The sequence below is a fragment of the Sminthopsis crassicaudata genome, chromosome 2 (assembly GCF_048593235.1).
Source record: "Sminthopsis crassicaudata isolate SCR6 chromosome 2, ASM4859323v1, whole genome shotgun sequence".
Classification (NCBI taxonomy): Eukaryota; Metazoa; Chordata; class Mammalia; order Dasyuromorphia; family Dasyuridae; genus Sminthopsis; species Sminthopsis crassicaudata.
In genome coordinates this window covers 157,198,684-157,219,899 of record NC_133618.1, presented here as the reverse complement: position 1 = coordinate 157,219,899, position 21,216 = coordinate 157,198,684, and the positions used below count along the sequence as shown (strand labels likewise).

The 21,216-nt window shown below is 30.9% G+C and overlaps 1 protein-coding gene across 2 annotated transcripts in view; it reads left to right on the top strand.

The window, feature by feature from the left end:
- The window catches only part of XRN2 (5'-3' exoribonuclease 2), a 97,935-nt gene that overhangs the window by 51,781 nt on the left and 24,938 nt on the right, over positions 1–21,216 (top strand). For both annotated transcript variants that reach the window (XM_074287739.1, XM_074287738.1), the window contains 9 exons: positions 703–821; positions 2,800–2,935; positions 4,332–4,439; positions 4,530–4,619; positions 5,259–5,331; positions 8,898–8,981; positions 10,653–10,750; positions 10,829–10,908; positions 13,747–13,803. In XM_074287739.1, coding sequence (XP_074143840.1) covers positions 703–821; positions 2,800–2,935; positions 4,332–4,439; positions 4,530–4,619; positions 5,259–5,331; positions 8,898–8,981; positions 10,653–10,750; positions 10,829–10,908; positions 13,747–13,803 — 845 coding nt within the window. The remainder of the gene's footprint in view (positions 1–702; positions 822–2,799; positions 2,936–4,331; positions 4,440–4,529; positions 4,620–5,258; positions 5,332–8,897; positions 8,982–10,652; positions 10,751–10,828; positions 10,909–13,746; positions 13,804–21,216) is intronic.

The following is a 21,216-nucleotide window of genomic DNA, read 5'->3' as shown; positions in this document are numbered from 1 at the left end:
ATTTATCATTTTCTTCCAGTCTTTTGGAAATTTTTAGTTAACAAAGGTACACAAACATCCAATGTATTATCTTTGTTTTCTAAGTTTTACACATTTGAACATTTTGGACTAAAAATTATTAACATGTAAATTGTGTTAGTTGTGACTAATATTTTCATGAAATTAGAATTTTTACCACCTGTATTTGTATTTTGCATTTCATTGTAGTGTGTTAATATTATTTTCTTCTTCCAAAGATCTTTTCATTGGATTTGTTTCTTAGTTTTTTTTTCTATGAAGAAATAAATTTGAAATTTGATTTTTTGTAATCTATATCTTCCTTTCTCAGATTCTTGAAATCGAGTTGTTATTTTTCATTTAATTAGCTCTTTGTTAAAGGAAAAAATAATGTTCCAAGATTTGTTTCCTTCTTAATTGTGTTTTTGTTCTGATTAACCTCAACTTGGGAGACTAAATTACAATGAATTTAGGGGCTATTACAATTCAACTTTGGGTATGGGGGGGAGGGGGAGAGAGGAGAGTGTGTGAGTGTGAGCTTTGTATCTTCTGCTTTTTTGTCCAAAATGATCTACGAGGTATTAAGAAGACTTTTATGAAGTTCATTGTATAATAAAAGTAGTAATACTTTGCATGTTTGTAAGGCTTATATTTAAAGTGAATATTCAAACCTTTTATTTGTAATATAATAACTTTTGTCCCCAGAGTCCTTTAACATCTCCCAATACTAGTTTCACTTCTGATGGCTCCCCATCTCCAGGAGGAGGAATTAAACGAAAAGCAGAAGATAGTGACAGTGAACCTGAGCCAGAGGATAACGTCAGGTGAAGCCATTTTTTTGTAGCACTTTGTTAGCAAATTGCTGAAATAGATGCAGTCTAATTAATGCCATTTAGCTTAGAGCAGCAGTGCCTTCCGTCGCTTTTCTGTGATCTTTTTATCCACCAGTAATTAATGTGGAGGGTTAGAATATTCCGTAAATTCCAGTGAGATGTGTAAGCTATAGCTGTTAAACCTAAGTATCTAGATTAGTATGCGTGCAGGTTTTCGTCCTACAAGCCACTTCTCCCTTTGAGACCAGGCACTAGATTGGCTAGACGTTCAGTGTTTAGATTTGATTATGTGATCTGAATGTCACTGTTTTGAGATTGAATTTTTAAGCTGTTTAACCCATAAAGTTCAGTTATCCTTAGATACATAATATACCCGATTTTGATTATCTCAGTAGAATAACTCTTTTAAAAAAAAGGGAGGGGGTACATAATCATGAATATTCAGAAGGGTACAAGTGCATAAATTAAAATATATATGACCTTTGAATTTTAATTCACAAATTGATTTATAAGCATGAACTTTGTTTTAGTGAGAAGTTATTTCCTTGGTATATATTTAATTTTTAAGAATGAAATTTGATCAACAAAGTCTTAAATTTGAGAGTTCGATGATTGCCCTTGCTCTTAAAAATAAAAACAAAACTTTGAAAACCTAAAGATAAAAGGCTAATTTTATATTTCTTGGAAAATAAGTGAAAAACTAAAAAAGAGTAAAATCCAACAAATTGCCTTCATTTTTATTGAATGTGAAAGCTGAAATTTTTGTAATTAGAAACTTGTATGAAAATTCTGTCTTTTGATAGCAGACTCAGTATTATAATTAGAACCATCATTTACCACTCTTACCTGACATACTAAGACCATTATAATTTCTCTTCAGTGGTATGGCAGTATCTTATAGTTCTCTCTCTGATTTATAGCAGCTCATCCAGTAAGCATCACTGATAGTTTACTAGATAGTTTTAGCTTTAAAATGAAAATAATTTTTTAGTACTGGGCAGAAAATATCTTAAATTTCCTATAGTGTTTTAAGATACATATTTTTTTAATCTTTGCTGCAATAATAACATTGATTTCTATTTTACCTAGAGAAGATAAATATTGGCCATTTGTCTTTAAATATGTAAGATGTAAAAATATTTACTTACAAATACTTTTAAATGTAGATATTAGAACAAAACATGTATGTTGTTGATTTTTGTAATAGATGGAAGTTTTTAATTTTTTTACCTTCTGAATTAAAAAAAAAAAAAGAAAGAAAAAAGGGTGGAAAACACCTCAAGAATCAGTTGTATTTATTGGGTGCATTGGAAGACTCACTAGCTTCCTGATTTGGTGCAGTGATTTAAACAAGCATACAATGAATTGTCAATTATACTTCATTGCATTATCAGCTTTGAGGTATTAACTGCAACAACCTAAGACCCTCCTCATTCGTTTCATAACCCACAATAGTATACCCCACATTAGCACTCAGTAATATTGGGATGGGGCCTATGATAGAGTGATTTTACTTTTTAACTCTATTATAAAACCACTTCTAAATTATTTTCGTATGATTAAGTATCTTGAGTTATCCATTCTTTTTTCCAGTTTATCTCTAGTATTATGAAATCAACAAAAAAAAAATTCTGGCATTCTTTTTTAACTATTGAGCTTTGTTTGATAGTTTTATATGTCAAAAGCAAATTTTGATTAAAAAGCCAAGGAACTTAGTTTGCACAGTGTCTTTTATAGGTCTGAATGCAATAAAAGGTTGCCATATTTTTGTAGCTACTTTTAGGAGGATCAAATACTCTTGACAGTGGGGATTTTTTAGAAATAAAGAGTTAAATTTTTTAGCATTGCTGCTTATACAGTAGGTGTATCTACTCTTCATGTTAAATTGCTTTGTTTTAGTTTTAGGTTATTTAGACAGTTTTCAGAATTAGCATCATAATTGAGCATAAATTAACTGCTTGGGTTTTAGGTTATGGGAATCTGGTTGGAAGCAACGGTATTATAAGAACAAATTTGATGTTGATGCAGCTGATGAGAAATTCCGTCGTAAAGTTGTGCAGTCTTATGTTGAAGGATTATGTTGGGTTCTTCGATATTATTACCAGGTACTGAGATTTTTTTCCTTCAAATTCTTAAGGCGAAACTGAAATGTAGAGTAGATGTGCTTTAAAACAAAACTTAAGGGTTTAAGTTCCCTATTCCTGAATTTGAATCCACTGTTTTGAACAATATTTTTGCAAAGCTTTCTGAATTCCTGAAAGAACAGTGTGTAAACTACACACACCATTCTCTCTCTCTCTCTCTCTCTCTCTCTCTCTCTCTCTCTCTCTCTCTCTCTCTCTCTCTCATATTCTCTCTTGGGTTAAAGGATTTCACTTCTTTTTCACATAGGATGATTGACTTAAGAGATTATTAAAAGTCAGTGTTCTTTAATTTGGAATGAAAGTTAGAATGATGCAATAGCTAAATTAATTAATTGAAAGTGACTAAATGATTTTACAAAGAACAAAGCATGCAATATACTACTAAGAATTAGAAAGAATTGAATTATGTCAGTCCTCTATATAATGCAGTGATGTTACATGAAGTGCATTATAATTGAAGAAATCTGTGTCTGGTTTAAATCTTTTGATAATTGAGATGTCAGATTGATAAGAGATTAGTTAGACTTATTGGAGGTAGTAGCACTGATAGTTAATAACTTGATTTCGTGTTCTAAGAGCAGAGGGAATTTTGTGTGACCTGGGAGTGGAGGAGCAGAATTGTGATACAGTTAGTATTAACATTTGTAGGATTTATTCCAATGGATAACATTACAAGTTCTATTTAATTTCAAAGCACTTAAAGATTTAAAAGTTTCTTCATTTTAATGAAGTATTAATGAATACTGTTTTGTTTGATAGCTTAAGAGATTTGATTATTTTGTAGTAGTAATAGGAATAATTTTTTCCTCTATTAGGACAATATTATGTACTTGACATCTTTATTTTATTCAAAATTTGTTTACTTTGGCCACCAGTTAAGAAAAGTTGAAAGTTAATGTATTTAAAGAATGACCATCTTATTTTGTCATGTGAGAAAAAATTAGTTTTTCTTCCTGAAAGTTACCATTTAAAATAGTATTTGAGGGTAGAAAGTAGATTCCTTGTCCACTGTGCCCTCAAATATGTAGATTTGTTTAATGGATGGCATGTTGAGTTGTTATCTGTAAATACAAATATTTCTTAAAAGTATTGTGGCTGAGGGACAACCTTTTAAGTGCATTAGTTTTATTTTCTCAAGCTTCCTAGATCACAGACATATTTGATGATCGACTCTATTGTTATTAAAAATACTTTAATAGTTTCTTATAATCCAAACTTTTCATGTCTTAGAAATCAAGGAGTTTTACTATACAATTATAATAGACAAATTTACTAAAAGTATATGGTATGCTAAAAATGTTATTTCTTAAATTTTTACTATATTATGTCTAATTAACATGGTATTTAATACCTTTAGGGCTGTGCTTCCTGGAAGTGGTATTATCCTTTTCATTATGCACCATTTGCTTCAGACTTTGAAGGTATTGCAGATATGCCCTCGGATTTTGAAAAGGGTACAAGACCGGTAAGATTGTTTAGAATCATAGTATTTGGGGAATATTTTTGGCAGCTTGAAAAAAAATTCATATTTTCTTCATTATTTGCCTTTTTGTAGTTTAAACCACTGGAGCAACTTATGGGAGTCTTTCCAGCTGCAAGTGGTAACTTTCTACCTCCCTCATGGCGGAAGCTTATGAGTGACCCTGTAAGATTTTTTTTTCTTATAAAAAAACAAAAAAAAAACCCAGTACATATATGTATGGAAGAACTACTTTGTTTCTTTAATTTTTATTAATTTGAGTTAAGCCACTATAGCTTTTATTTTTTATTTTAAATGTTATTAGAGAATAAAATTAATTGAAATTTAACTTCAGCATAACTAATTTCATTGTTACTTGTCCAGAAACTTTAAAAAGCAACAACAACAACAAAAAAGCTCATCCTTTGTATGGATACTCTAACTTTAATTTTAACCTGCTTTCTCTGGCCATAATAGCTTCAGGGTGAAAGAAGATAATCTTGAAATAAACTTTGAGCTGTTCATTGCCTTAATGTGATGATTGGTGTGTTAAAATATGATATAAAAACAGATTGGTATTTAACCAAACTAAGTTCATGATTTCTGGTTTAAAAATTTTGTCATCTGTGAATTTGTCAGTCTTTAAAATACAATTACAAAAAATTATTTATTAGTAATAGAATTGGCTTATTTCTCTAAGTGTATTAATTTTAGTAACTATAAAAATCATAATCTGAATGAAAGATAACATATTTTTAAGACCAAGACATATTAGACTTTCATAGTTGCTTTTAAAATTTTATTTTCATCTTATTTCCAATGTAGGAATCCAGTATAATTGACTTCTACCCAGAAGATTTTGCAATTGATTTGAATGGGAAGAAATATGCTTGGCAAGGTAATATATGTTCTTTCATAAAATGTGTGTGTGTGTGTGTGTGTGTGTGTGTATGCATGCACTTACATATTTATACACTTATAAATAAAATAATATTTTAATTAGAAATATTTGCTTTTTGTGCTATACGTAAAGAAAAAAAATCTTCAAGTGAAGGTTTGAAAAATAGAAACGTATTGAAGAATAAACTGGGATTTTGCACTTATCCCAGGATTTATTCTGTTTAATACTGCTTTTTTTTCCCTACCATTTTAACTTAACAGTGTTCATATGTAATTAGTCTTTTATCTTCTTTGTATTCATCAATTAATAGATCTTATTCTGTTCACTCACCACACGTTAGAAGGTGAGCAGTGCTGAAAAAAAAAAACTTACAGATTCTGATTTGGGGCTTTTCTTATATAGTTGTGAAGTAGATGCAGTATTTTAGATACTTTTATATAAAGTTGGAATGCCAGTTTCATTTATTCTTTAATGTCTTTTTCTTCTATTTTTCCTCAAGACTTGCATTAACGTTTAACAAAAAGGTCACTTCATAATTGCGACTTGAAAGTTCAAGACACATCCATTTTTTTAAATTTAATTAACATTAAATGGGGTAACCAAATATGTACTTGGATGGCTATCTCATATCTCTGTTCATAAAACCTGACTTTAACCAATAATTTAAATCTTTTTCTCAGTCATACATTTTATTAGTGAAGCAAGGAAGTAGTAAAAATTGATTGACATCTAGTACCTTTTCTTTCCTCTGATGGTTTTTCTCCTTAGTGCTGAGCAAGTAAAATATCAGAAAAAAAAGCATAATTAAAAGGCATGAATGAAACAAAAGCAAGCTGGGAAAAATGTAAACTGTTACTTTATAACTTTCATTAAGTTTATTTAGGGTAAGTTTTTGGAATATAGAATCTTTCCTTCATGATTATGTGATGAAAATAAGGTATAGAAACCAATAGAAGAAAAGTAAATGTAAATTATGTGTGTGTGTGTGTGTGTGTGTGTGTGTGTATAAAATTTTGTTTCATGTTTTGAAAGATAAGACATAGATAAAAAAAAAAGTTGGGAAGGAGGAATTAGTAAGGAAATGAGAGTACTTTTCCTGATGTTTAATTTTAAAGACAAATTAAATTGAATCTTTGGATTATCAAAAAACCATGTTAAATAGACAAATATTAAATGGATAAAATAATTTCTTCATTGCTACTCTTAACTGAAATCTGAAGCCCTGTAGAAATATATATAAATATATTTATAGAATATAAATATATTTATAGTATAGAAATAAAGTTCATTAGAAAAATTACATAAAACTTACAGAACTTTAAAATACTCCTTGCTCTTAGTAGATCAGTGAATCTTTATAATACCAATTGACATTTAAAATGTTGCATTGGAAGCATTTAATTCTTGGTTTTGATGACATTGTTATAAATCTTAACAAGACATTATTAATAGCAGTGATTATTCTTGGTAGTTCTGTTGTGATTATAGTCATTAAGATACCAGCAAAATGTGTATATTTTTAAAATAGTTTTCAGTGATGTAAGTTATCATGTATCCTTTTCTTTGAGACATAATTGTTTCTTTGAAAGAATCACTGTTCTGAATGATGAAAGAGGACAAATAGCATTATTAAAATTAGCATTTCCATCATATTGTATGCTTTCCCAGAATTATATATTTTTGTGTGGCATGTCCTTTCTATTAAGTGCTTTGTGACCTTAGTCCTGCCAATAGAATTCAAAGTTTCTTGTTTAGAATTTTTTTTGGTTTTGTATATTCAAACTATATATTTAAATAAGTTTGGTCTCCTTCTTTATATTTCTGTCTTTTAACATATAATTATCCTTGGAATTAATTTTCAAATAATTCCAGATATTATGTTGAAAATTATTTTTCTTTTTTGACTTGTTAATATAAAAATACTATTGTTACTAAGCTAAAATTGTTATAAATTGAAATATTAAATTATAAAGATAATCAGTGACATGAAGCCAAAAAAGTGAAAGCAACTATACAGAAAAAAGGCAAAAAGTAGTTGGAATGGTAAAAACTTCAAAATTTCCTTTTGCTGACACCTAATAATTTAGTATTATATTATTTAATTTGGAAGTGTTTCTCAATCTCAAGAATGGATAGCTCTGATTGTTACAAAATTTTTCATAATATCTAGTCTAAATTTGTTTGTAATTTGTATCCTATTGTTTTTGGATCAGCCCTCTAGGACTAAAAGAAACCAGTTTAATTATTCTTTCACAAGATAGAGCTTCTCATATTTAAAGGCAGTTATCATTTTCCTCATAAGCCTTCTCTTTTCCAGGTTAATTGGAAACTTAGCTTTTTTTCTAATTCCTTAAATTAAGACTTATATGCCATAGGTTCCAGGCCTTCACTAACTTGGTTGTCCTGGATACTCTCCAGCTTCAGTGTACTCCCCAAACTTCCCAGTCCTAAATTCAATATTCCAGGTATATGTAGTTTGATATTATAGAGGAATAAATTTCTCATTCTTCGTAGAAATTGTGCCTGTTTTAATGTAGATAAAAATCACACTGCTTGGCTCATCAAACTTTCAGTGCTCTAAGACTCCCATATCTTTTTCAGAAAAACTACTTTAGACACTATCCATTTTACAAATGAGGTCCAACATTGAGATTGTGACCAGAACCTCAATCTGCATTACTTAAATGTAAGCACCACAGCCATAGACTCAATAAACATATCATATTTGCTCATTTGAAGGAAGTAGATATCCATTTTTACACTTTAATAGTGAATGGAGAATGTTTTTATTTGATATTTTAGTGTTCTGCCTACAGGAAGCAATATGGAGTTTGACTTGATTTCCTGATAAATTTTTTTTTTTTTTAATTTAAAGGGAAAAAAAGGTATTTATTAGATTAACAACAATCTTAAGAATGTTATTGTTTCCACATTTGTATTAACTAATAATACACCCAGCCATCTGTCATGTAGTCTAGAGTATCCAAGAGTTACTAATTCTTAAAAATCTATTATGATGTCAGCTAATTATCACATATATACATATCTATATATTTCTCTGCTTATACATGTTAAACTTAGGCTCACATGTTCTTAGTGAGAATTTCTGGCCATCATTTTAAAAGAACTAATGTGTCTTTTTTAATAAATGGCATCCTCAAATATGTGATCAACTATTCCATTATTCCATAGCAGCAGAAACTTTTACTGCTATTGGAAATTAAAGTTTGTCCTTATTGTTTTTTGGAAGGGAAATTATGATGGGTGATGTAGAAAAAGTGAGTAATTAAATCTTTCGAAAATAAAACTTACAGAAGTCCTAAGCTATGGCTTTTCCTGCCATTTTGATTTTTCAAAGCCAAGAATACTTATTTTTCTAGTGTGAAAAGTTAATATTAATAATGGTCAATAATATTTTAATCTTTCCCTCTTCTTTTTTGGTTTTTACTTCACACATGATTTTTTTGTGGGTTTTTTGCTTTACTAGCAGGACACTTTGGTTAGAAATACTGATTTAAACCAATGATGATAACATTTCGCTGATTCTCATTTTTAAAAACTAGGTGTTGCCCTATTACCATTTGTTGATGAACGCCGTCTGAGAGCTGCTCTGGAAGAAGTTTATCCTGACCTTACACCTGATGAAAGTGAGAATTATATTTTAAAACATTAGGTGCTGAAAATAAAACTTGTATTTAAAATGTCAGTGTTATATTTTTTCTATGTTTTACTTCTAATTCATTAGCTATGTTTCTTATTTTTTTAAAAAATGACTCAATTCTCTTATTTAAAAATATCAGTTTTGATGTTAAATTCAACTAACAGTATTCAGTATTTTTAGACTTTAAATCAACATATATTATGTTTAGAAGAAAATCACAAAACAATTCTTTTTGAGAAATGAATGTAATGAAATTATTTGTAAGAATATTTATTTTTACAGTGTTCCAACATTTGGCAAAAGAAAAAAAAATGGTTGAAAAATAGCCGTTTTAAAAGGAAAGATGTCAGTGAGCATTTATTGCCCAGTATGTGTTCTTTAGGCACTCTGCAAAACACTGGGAACACAAAGAAAGATAAAAGGCAGTGCCTTCCCTCAAGGAATTCACAGGCTAATGGAGGAGACAACATGCAAACAACCACATATAAAGACCTTCTAGACAGAATAAATTAGAGATAGTAACAAAAGTAGTACACATATGGGGCAACTAGATGGCTCAGTAGAGAGTGTCAGGCCTAGCATCAGGAAGGTTTATCTTCCTGAATTCAGATCTGGCTTCAGATACTTGCCAGCTGTGTGATCTTAGGGAAGTCACTTAACCCTTTCCCCCTCAGTTTTCTCATCTGTAAAATAAGCTAAAAAAGAGAAGAAAATGGCAAAATACTCCAGTATTAGAACTCTAAAACTCATGAAGAGTTGGACACAACTGAAAAAATGCAGTATTGGTAAGGGGGATTGGGATTATCTTCTTGTAAAAGGTAAGACTTTAACGGGGTTTTTATGAAATCAAAGAACCCTATAGGTGGAAATGAAGAGGGAAAACATTCCAAGCATGAGGAATAGCCAGTAAAAATGCAGGAAAATCAGGGGGCCACTCTGAGAGGGTGAATGAATGGGCTATGACAGAAGACTGGAAAGGTAGGAAAGAGCTAGATTTTGAAGGCCTTTAAAAACTAAACAGGATTTTATATTTCAATTTGGAAGTTTATTGAGTAGAAGAGTGACATGCCAGATCTGTGCTTTAGGAAGATCAGTTTGACAGCCGAATGAAGGAGGGAATAGAAGAGTGGGAAAAGATTTGAGTTAGGGATCAACTACAGAGGGTCCATACCAGAGCAATGGTTGTGTCAGAGAAGAGAAGGGGGTATATAGGAGAGATGTTATGAAAGTAAAAATTGACAAGATATAGTAGCAGATAGCAGTACTAAGATGAAACTACACATTATACACTGTATTGACAACACTGATGATATTTGTTAAGCCATATAAGTAAGATGTAAAAATCCAGGTTTTCTTGGAACTTATTTTTATATTAATTTTTTAAAATGCAAAGAGAAAAAAAAACCTAGAAATTTTTGTGTCTACTGTGTTTGTCAAATTCTTCTGTAGTCTCTTTTTTTCATAGTTCTTTAAACTTAAAAGGCTATTCCCCACCTGTATTTAAATAACTTATAGAAAGTTTTCCATATACACAAATTAATTTTTATAGTTGAACCTCCTGATTTCTAATTCAGCTGCATTATGTTTTTTAAAATGGTTTGACTTAGCTCTTCTTTTCTTCTCTGTTTCTCTATCCTTTTTCCTCTCTTTTTCCCAGCTAGAAGAAATAGTCTTGGTGGTGATGTAATGTTTGTGGGGAAACACCATCCACTTAGTGACTTCCTTTCCGAACTGTATAAAACAGGTTCCACAGAGGTAATTAATACCACTATCCTATTTGTTTAACATTATAATTTTTTTTTTCTGTTAAATTCATCATACATTTCTTCACAGGCAGTAGATTTGCCACCTGAACTTTGTCACGGGATCCAAGGAAAACTTACTTTACATGAAGAAGCCATTCTTCCAGATCAGTAAGTATTGGGATTTAGACATCTACATCTTGGGTATAAGACTGAAACAAACCTTAGAGTTATAAAGACCTATTTTCCTCTTTTTTCTAGATTAACAAACCAATGTCCAAAGAGGTCAAATGACATATCTTAAACAATAACTTAATTCTGTTGTTTTGTGGTGTTTATTTCCCTTTGTTTCTTAAATTTTAAAAAAGATAATTTTAAAAATAAATAATCATTAATTTTGTATATTAAAATTAGTAAGTTTATACCCAAATCTTGCGTATACTCCACTAGGTAGTATACCAAGTTGTTATAAATTCATTCCCTGTGCTCCTTTTCTCTTTGGATACTATAATTCTAGTTCTTTGTTTAAGTAAGATTCATTTTGGTGACAAAAGCCTTAAAATAAAAAAAAAAGTCTAAAAATTCAGGAGGCATACTACAGTAATAATCATAATCATAAACAATTTCTCTACTTCAAGAATGGTTTGTTTTAGTGGAATCAGCCTGTCCAATTAGTATTGCATCTCATAAGTTATTTTCTTTAAACAGTATTCATTCACAGTATAGCTTTCAGTCCAGCTTATATTCATGAACATAAATACTCTTTACTTAATATTAAAGAAATAGTTAGCCTTTGCTCAAAGACTAAATGCAGAGATCATCTTCCTCTGCATCCCATTCTGCTTTCGGGTAACTGTTAAGAAAAAATTTTCTTCTATTAGCTCTAAATTTACTTGGAAATTCTTTTTCTTGTGTCTATTTCTGTCTTTTGGGGCAAAGTAAAAGCTACTCTCCCATGTGGCTGCTCTTTTAGATTTTTTTGAGGATAGCTATCTTATCCTCTCAAAGTCTTTTTTTCTCCTGAATCAATATCCTCAGATCCCTAAACCATTCTAATAGACTATGAACTCAAAAGTTTTCACTGTCCTGGTTGCCCTTCAGTAAACATTCACTAGCTAACCAAGGTCCTTATTGCTATCTTTTTCAAGTAGAAAATCCTCTTTTTGGCTTTTACAATTCTTTACAACCTTGCCCAATTTGATTGTAATTTCCCATTGGTTGTCTCGTACTCAATAACACAGAATCACTGACATTCTTGCTATTCCTTGGACACAACTTTCCATCTCCAGCCTTATATTTTCCCTGGCTACTCCTGCAAGTCTCTTTCCCTCACCTCTGCTTTTCACTCTAAGCTTCTCCCTTATGAATCAGTCCAAATCTTACCCTTTGTAGCCTCTAGCAACTCAAGTCCCTTTCTTTTGAGATACTGCCCAATTATGCTCTGTGTAGACATGTTTTCTCCCTAATTAGACTATGATCTCCTTCATACAAGAAACATTTGTGCCTTTCTTTGTATGCCCACTGCTTATCATAGGGCCTGACACATAGTAACTATTTGATATGTACTGACTGACTTTCAAAATTTCTCATTCAGAATTGAGCATATTTCTCCAGCTTTGGTTTGATTGCAATTTCATTGGAACTGTCACTTTGGAAATTGTTGCTTTTCATGAAACCTAAGATTGCTGATTCACTGAACTTTCCTATTAAATCCCCAAATCTTCAGGTGAACTTGTCTAACCATGTCTCAACTTTTTGTACTGTAATGAGGCTGATTTTTGTAATCCGATATGATACTTCATAGTCATCATTCTTAAATTTCATTTTAATAGATTCCACCCAATGTTTTGTCTTGTCAGGATCCATTTGGATCTTGATATTTACACTGTTACCTAGTATGTTCCCTTTGTTATAGCTTCAGATATCATAAGTGTACTTTAGTTAAGTCAGTAATAAAAATGTTACATAGTATGAACTCAAATTCATATCCTTGGGGCATATTACATATAGACTTCCCAAACTGACAGAGCCATTAATGACTTCTCCCTGGATCTGGTGTTTTAACCAGTTCTGAATCTATCTAATTATATTGTTGTTTGGCCTTTATCCCAGTGGTCCTCAAATTTTTTAAATAGGGGGCTAGTTCACTGTCCCTCAGACTGTGGGAGGGCCAGACTGTAGTAAAAACCAAAAACTCAGACTCTGTCTCTGCCCCTCAGCCTATTTGCCACATCTGGCCCTCGGGCCGTAGTTTGAGAACCCCTGCTTTAATCTTTCATTCTTGTTCTCAAGAATAGCATGAAAAACTTTGTCAATATTTTGCTAAATTTTTTGTAAAGTTTAGGCTTCATTCCAACTTTAGTAACCAAGTAACAATGTAAATGTTTAATTTGATATGTCCTGTTTTCAATGAAGCCTTGCTGAATTTTTGTGAAATACATTTGTGTATATGTGTGTAGCTTTTTTACATTTAAAGTTTTCCATGTGTTTCTCCTGCATATCCCAGAGAGTCATTCCTTATAATATAGAACTTTTTTAAGAGAAAAAAGCAAAACAAATCAGAAATTCAGCAAAAACTGTTTAATACCTTGGGGGGGGGGGAATGGCATATGTTATGTTCCACATCCTTATCCACCTCCCCAGGGTAAGTCTCATCTCACATCTCTTCTTTTTTGCCTAGCTGATTCTAAGTTTTCATCATTCATTTTCACTTGTTTTGAGACAATTGTTCTTTGTGTTCACATTGTTGACATTGTGTAATACTGCTTTCTTGACTCTGCTTGTTTCACTTTCATATCAGTTCATAGCTTTTTATGCTTTTTGATATTTATCATATTTATATTTTATTGCCAAGTAATATTCTGTAACATTAGAAAACAAGCACCATGAAATTTAAGCCAGTCTTGTCTTTGTCATTCATTGTTTATCATGATCCTTTCTACCTGTCAACAGCTTCTGTTTACTCATGTGGAACAGGTCATAATGTTTTAAATCTTTTTTCTCCTTTAGAATAGTGTATTCTCCCGTTCCAGTATTGCGAGATTTGACACAGAACACTGCAATCAGGTAAGTGATCCAAACTTTGTTAGTTAATTCAAGTAAAATTCCCTTCTTATATTTGGATATGCCTATTCCATAGTGTAACTGGCCAGTTTATTGCCTAGCCTTTGGTTGATGACCTCTAATGAAAAGAAATTCATTACTTTTAAAGACAGCCCATTCTTTTTTTTTTTTTTTTTTTTTTTTTTTTCCTGAGGCAATTGGGATTAAGTGACTTGCCCTGGATTAAAATGTCTGAGGTCAAATGTGAACTCAGATCCTCTTGACTTCAGGGCTAGTACTCTATCCACTGTGTCACCTAGCTTCCCTGAGGCAGCCCAATCTTTAGGATAGCTCTGATTGTTGGGAAGTTATTACTTCAGTCCTAAATCTATTATCTTTACAGTAGCCATTCATTGCTCTTAGTTATGCCTTCTGAAGTCTGTAGAAGTAACCTAATACTTCTGAATGATAGCAGAAGCATTTTAAACTTCTTTTTAACATTTTAAATCGGCTACTCTTATGTTTTCTGTTCCATGTGAAAGTTTGCAGTAAGGGAAAGATACAATAGAATACTCTCTCTTTATGTACCTCATTTGCCCTGGGCGGGGGGGGGGGGGGGGGGGGGAGCAATTCACTATAACAGTTGTTAATTCTTAACAATGGCTTTATCATTAACACTTTGCTATCACTCATCTAATTTTCTGGAGAAATTTAATTTAAAAAACTTTTGGGAAATATTATAGGGGAGATTTTACTTTCAGATTTGAGTTAGAATATATGACTTAAGAACTCTCTTCCACATCTGAGATTCTGTGATTTTAAGAAGTATTTAAAATATGCTCATAATTCTCTGCTTAATAAGCCACATATCAGCAAAACCTGATTTTAAATATTTGAATGAATATGTGATTTTGTCATGAATATTCACTGGTAAGATCAGAAACTATTTCTGCCTGATATTGTCATTTATATTTTTGTCCAAGTCTTCCCATAAGTATTTCATAGAGGTTGCTTAATCATGCAAAACATAAACCCCCATGTTTTAATCTGCACCTTGAATCCCTCACACCTTTCTCAGGAGGTGGATAGCATATTTTATCAGTCCTCTAGAATCAGGGTTGGTTCCATTTTAAGAAATTCCTAGATTCAAGAAAATTCCTATAAGCTTATAATGAAAACTTGTATCCACCTCCAAAGAAAGAACTGATAGCATCTGAATTCAGATCAAAGCATATAATTTTTTACTTTTAGGTTTTATTTATTTGTTTGTTTTGGTCTATATTGTCTCATAACATGACTAATGGAAAGATGTATTACATGACTGTATATGTAAAGCCTATTTAAAACTGCTGGCCAACTAAAGAAGGGGGAAGGGGAGAAAGGGAAAGTATGTGGATCTGAAATTTTTAAAGAACAAATGTTAAAAAATTGTTTTTACATGTAATTGGTAAACATTAAAATATTAAATAAAAAAGGCAGCATTCCTAGATATTTTAGGATATTTTTCTTTACAATGTTATTAAAGTGTAATGTTACTGTTTTGCTTAGTTCACTTTGCATCAGTTCGTGTGAGTCTTCCTAGTTTCTCTGAAATTAGAATTTTGGTTATTTCTTACAGCGCATTATTATTTCATTATATTTTACATACCACAATGTGTTCAGCCATTTCTCAACTGGTTGGCATTCTTTTACTTTCTAGTTATGTGCCGCTACAAAAAAAACCAAAATCTCCAAACTGCTTTTATTATTTTTGTATACATGGATCCTTTTCCTCTTCTTTGATTTCCTTATAGGATAGGTATAGTCATAATGTCAGTGCATAAAAATCATGCATGAATAATTTTTTGTTGATTTCCAGAATGAGTCAATTTATAATTCTATCTACAGTTCTTTAGTGTGGACTCTTTTATCATAGCCCCTCCAAAGTCGTTTACTTTCCTTTTTCATCATCTGCCAAAAAGATGGATGTAATAGTGAAACCTCAGAATTTATTTAATTTTCATTTATCTAATTATTGGTTATTGTTATAATGTTCCTCTACATCTAACTCAAATATCTATTTGGAGATTATCTTGATATTTGGTATGATATTAGTTTATGCCTAATTTGTGTTTAATTTTCAATTTTTCTGTCAATTTTTGTGAAATAGCAAACCTTTACTCTAGTTGCTGCAATCTTTAGGTTCATCAAACACTATGTATGCTACTGTGTTTATTTGCTTCTGATTGTGGTATACCTAATATGATAAATCTTTCTATTTTTAACCAGTTCTGAATAGTTTTATGATTTTTTTTTTTTTTTTTAGTATAATTTGGAATCTGGAACTGTTAGATGCATCCCTTTTTCATTTTTCTTTTACTTTTTTCATTATTTCTCTTGAGATTCTTTAACCTATAGATGAATTTAAGAAAATTATTTTATATAGTTCTCTAAAATAAGTCATTTGGTATGGTGCTGAATAAGTAAATTAATTTAGAGTATTGACATTTTTATTATACTGGCACCCATAAATATTAATTTATTTAGATATGTTTATTTCTCCAAGTAGTTATAATATAATGTAGTTCCTGGGTGTATCTATTTAGATGAACTCCAAAATATTTTAGACATTCTAAAGTTATTTTGAATGAAATTTCTCATTCTATCTCTTTTTACTGGGTTTTGTTGTCAGTGATGTATAGAAATGGCTAGAGATTTATGTGGATTTGTTTTCTGTTCTGTAATTTTGCTGAGATTATTTGTTTCAGTTGATTTTCAAATAACCCCTTTGGCTTCTCTAAATAAGCCACCTGTAGGAAGTGATATTTTTCTTTCCTCATTGATTGTTTTTCTTTTTCTTTTCTTTTCTTTTCTTTCTTTCTTTCTTTTTTTTTTTTTTTTTTGTCTCTTTTTTTGCTGAGGCAATTGAGGTTAATTGACTTGTCCAAGGTCACACAGTTAGGACTTGTTAAATGTCTGAGGTCACATTTGAACTCTGGTCCTCTTGACTTCAGGGCTGGTGCTCAATCCACTGGGCCACCTAGCTGCCCCAATTGTTTACTTTCTTGATATTTTTTCTAGTCTTATTGTTATAGCTATTTTTTAAGTGTGATTATGACTATTATTGTTTTACTCCTGTTAATGTTGGAAAGTGATTTGTCAAGTCTTTGACATAAATTTTTTTTTTTAAAATTTTCTTACTATGTTTATGATTTTCTTTTGAATTCCTTATGTTATAACTATAAGTGCTCTCTGGTTACAGTATATACATTTTAATATTTTGTGACTTCTCTTATTTATAAGTTATGATTTTTTTATGTCATTATTCATTAGTAGTATTGTGTCTCTGCTTTGTCTTTTGTGTTGTTAAAACCTGGTTTGTATCATAGAATTTGGAAGCCTTGGAATCAGCCCTTTGAGTTTGCTTATTTCTTTATTTCATTGGTTTAGTGTTTTTTGTTTTTGTTTTTGTTTTTTTTTCCCTGAGGCAATTGGGGTTAAATGACTTGCCCAGAGTCACACAGCTAGGAAATGTTAAATCCTGAAGCTGGATTTGAACTCAGGTCCCCCTGATTTTAGAACTGGTGCTCTAGCTGTCCCTGGATTTTTTTTTCTATAAAATACTTCATGCAAATGATTACCTTTGAATGTTTGATAGAATAAATTTATAAACCCATTTGGACCTTGGTTTCTTTCTGTTTTTGATTGTTCAATTTTTCTGATGTTGAATTAATAATCTTTTTATTCAGTTACTCTAGGTATTACATTTGTTTAAGGTTTCTTCATCTAAATTTTCAGTTTTCTTTGCATAGAATTAGGCATCGTAGTTTCTGATAGTTTCCTTTATTTCTTCTTCAGTTGTGAATTTTTATAAAAATGTTTATATAATTTAGTTTTCTCTTTTTTAAAAATCAAACTAGCTCTTTATTTTGTTTACCTTTTTTTTTTTTCCCCAGAAAGGGGGACTTTTATTTATTTCTGTTACTTTTTTTTTTTTTTTTTTTTGCTTTCAATTTTGTTAATTTATTTGATTGTTAAAATTTTTCCTTGGTAGGCACTTGGGGGCTTTTAAAAAATATTTTTTTTTACCTCCTTTTTATTTTGCATGTCCAATCTTCTTTTCTTTTGTTAAAGAAGCATTTGGAAATGTAAAATTTTTCCTAATTACTGCAGTAGCTGCATGTCATGCCATATGTGTTGATTTGTTGTCATTGTTGATATTTTTCTGCAATAAAAACTTCTTTGGTTTCTGTGATTTGTTACTTATACTCTTTAATCAGTTTTTAATTCTTATTCCAACTGACTTTTATAAAAATAGAACTTGTATTATGATCACTTAAGGTTTTGTTTAATATTTCTGCATTTGTCACAGGTTTATGCCTCAGTACATGGTCAGTTTTTGTAATGTACCATATATCACATATATATAGATATGACATATATCTATATATGTCATATCTTAAAAAATAAGTAAATTCTTTTCTGATTTACTAATTTATTTTCATCTCTAATTTTTCTGAAAGTTATGTTCAGGTTCTTAATTGTTTTCTTTATTTTATTGCATAGGGTTATTTTGAAGAATCTTTGTAAAAATACTATAATGCTATAAATATAAGTGATGATGGTGACAGTGATGATGATATTGATTTTGTTGTGTCACAGATTGCCTAGATGCTAGGTTGGGCTTGGGTTACCTGGCTGTTGATCTAGTCTGATTCTTTCTCCTTTTGTAGTTTGGTTGCAGGCTGTGTTGGATTGGCTCTGTCTCCTGCTAGGTTGGCTTGGTATTGCCCTGCTCTAGACTTTGTACTAATCCTATATCCTCCTGCTGTTCAGGCTCCCCAGTCACCCTCTGCTTTTGGGACTTGAAGTGGCCCAATGCTGGTGGCTGATTGGCTCTTGCCTCTTGGTTAGTATGTGGCTGCTACTGCTTTTCACTTATCTGGCTTGTGTTTGTTCAGAGCTTCCACCAGATTCTAACGGGTTTTTTGTGTGTGCACAGTCCTGGACTAGGTGGAAGATTTGGTAAAAGTTCTTGTTAAACAAGAACTTTGTTAAAAATACCTATTGTTACATATAATCTCCATAAACTGTTTAATAATAAAGCCTTGGGGGAGGGGAGGACCCCTTCAGCAAGCAGAGTTTCTTACAAAGTGTTTCTCAGATTTTATACATTTAAACTATTTGGTTCAATCTGGAGGCTCAGAAATTTCAACCTTTTTATTTTTAAAACGTGTGAATAAAGATGGTTTTAAATGGAAGTTTATAGATAAGCTTGATAGTCCTAGTTGTAATATTATTTGTTGATAAGTGAGGAATTAAAAAAACAAACCCTGGAGGAGAAGGATAAGGTGAAACTTAAATCCAAATACATATGATAGATAAAATAAAGGTGTATAGTTTAAAACATTTAGTAGGGTTTAACTTTTAGGTGCTATACTGCTTATGGGGATATTTAATTGGGTACTTGCTTTTGACAGAATGAGAGAAGTCCATAAGCCCTAGAAACTGCCTTAAAATGACAAGTGTATTATTCATCATAAACTTTTCAACATTAATAAAGGATAGAACTTGTATTTTTAAAAATTATTGTAAATTGTGTGGTATAGTGAAGATATAACTTGATATCTGGAGTTTGCTCCTTTCTCTGTGATATATATATACCAGGAGCCCCAGAACAGTACTTTAAACGACATTTCAAAAGATAATTCTTAAAGTAAATTGAGTTAGAAAAATGTTTACTCCACTTTTATTTTATATTGAGGCTTCAAAAAAAATGTGTCAGAGCATTTCATTCTTGGGGATATTGTTTAAAGTACTACTTGTAGTACAAATGAAAAATCAATTTAGCATTCTCATCTTTAGTACCCTCACAACATAGACTTTACAATACTAGTGACGTAATTGTGTGATTGAAGTAGCAGGTTACAAGTCAAGAATTCATTATATAATGTTGTAAATGCTGGAAGTCTGAAGGTATTGGACATTTTATAGTGTCTTAAGTTCATGTTGTACCTTCCTGCAAATGGAAGTAGCAGTTATTCAACTAAAAGCACTTAAATAAAATCTGAGTGGGAAATCTTGGCCATTAAAAATAGAAAATATATTTTATGTTATGAGGTTGTGAAACTTGTGTTTATTTGTACAAAATCACTTCATCTTGAATTTCAGGAGCACCTTATCTCCTATTAGTAGAATTATATTCAAAGTATATTTTGGATAAAACTATATTAAGAGTTAAAAAAGTACAATATCATTTCAGTTAACCTGAATCCTAGGCAATATAAGGTTGTTCTATTGAGAGGCATATGTGTGATCCCCAAATTTTATAAATTCAGAGCCAGAAGGGACCTCATGGGGAAACTAGTTCTGTCCCTTCGTTTGAAAAACAAAACAGTAAAGACTTATCAAGGTGAAGTGACTTGTCCATAGTCACAGAGGCAGTCAGTGATAGAGCATAGTCTATCCAGGCCCTTCTAACATCAGATGCAGTGCTCTTTCTACTGCCTTATGTCACATGCTAGAAATGTTCTCTTTCTCAAGTTCTTTAAAAAAAAAAAAAAAAAAAAAAAAGGAATGTTGTTATTAGTAAAAAAGAGACTTTGGGGCAAAAAGTCTGCCTTTAATTTAAAAACTTCATCTTTTTTTTACCTTGCAAAAATGGAAAAATTATCAGTTATGAATTATATTTGAATTTATATAAATTTTATTCCTTGGGATTAATTATACTTAGAAAATTTTAAGTAATGTATGATGAAAAAGTTTGCGTTTTATGTATCTTTTTCTTAAAATGTAAAAACAATTTATCATTTTAGTATACAATTTTAGAAATTGCCATTTTAACATCAGGATTCCCTAGAATGGAATTTAATAGGGAAGGCTATGTCCCACCCAGTTCCCTCACCCACCCCCATTATTGCATCATTGTTGAAGAAATTTATCTATAGTGACTTCTTGAGCCTCAGTGTTTTCATTTGTAAAATGAAAGGTTTGATTATCATGACTTTTGAACTTCTCTCTAGCTCTATATTTATGGTCCCATGATTTTAAGGGTAAATAAATTCTTTACTTTCTCTGGAATAATAGGATATTTAGTTAATCAATGGAGAATAGCAAGGCATTTGTTAAATAATAGAATTATTTAAATACAACCGTTTAGACTTTTTTGTTTGTTTTATATGTACTATTTATATTTATATTCTTTTTCTTATAATGTGAGAAGGAAGATATAGGGAATCTTGTATATTTTTTCCATTGTCTCAGAGCTTGGGAATATTGCATGAATAAATTGAATATTCTTTCAATTATCTGTTAAAAGGTAAATATACTCTTCCATCAGGATGCATATTTAGAATTTAGCTGTTTTATTGGTTCCTTACTTGGTAGTCAGTTATTTCTATTTAAAAACAGTTTTTTTTTTTTTTTTTTAAATAAACTTAATCATCTATTAACCCTCCA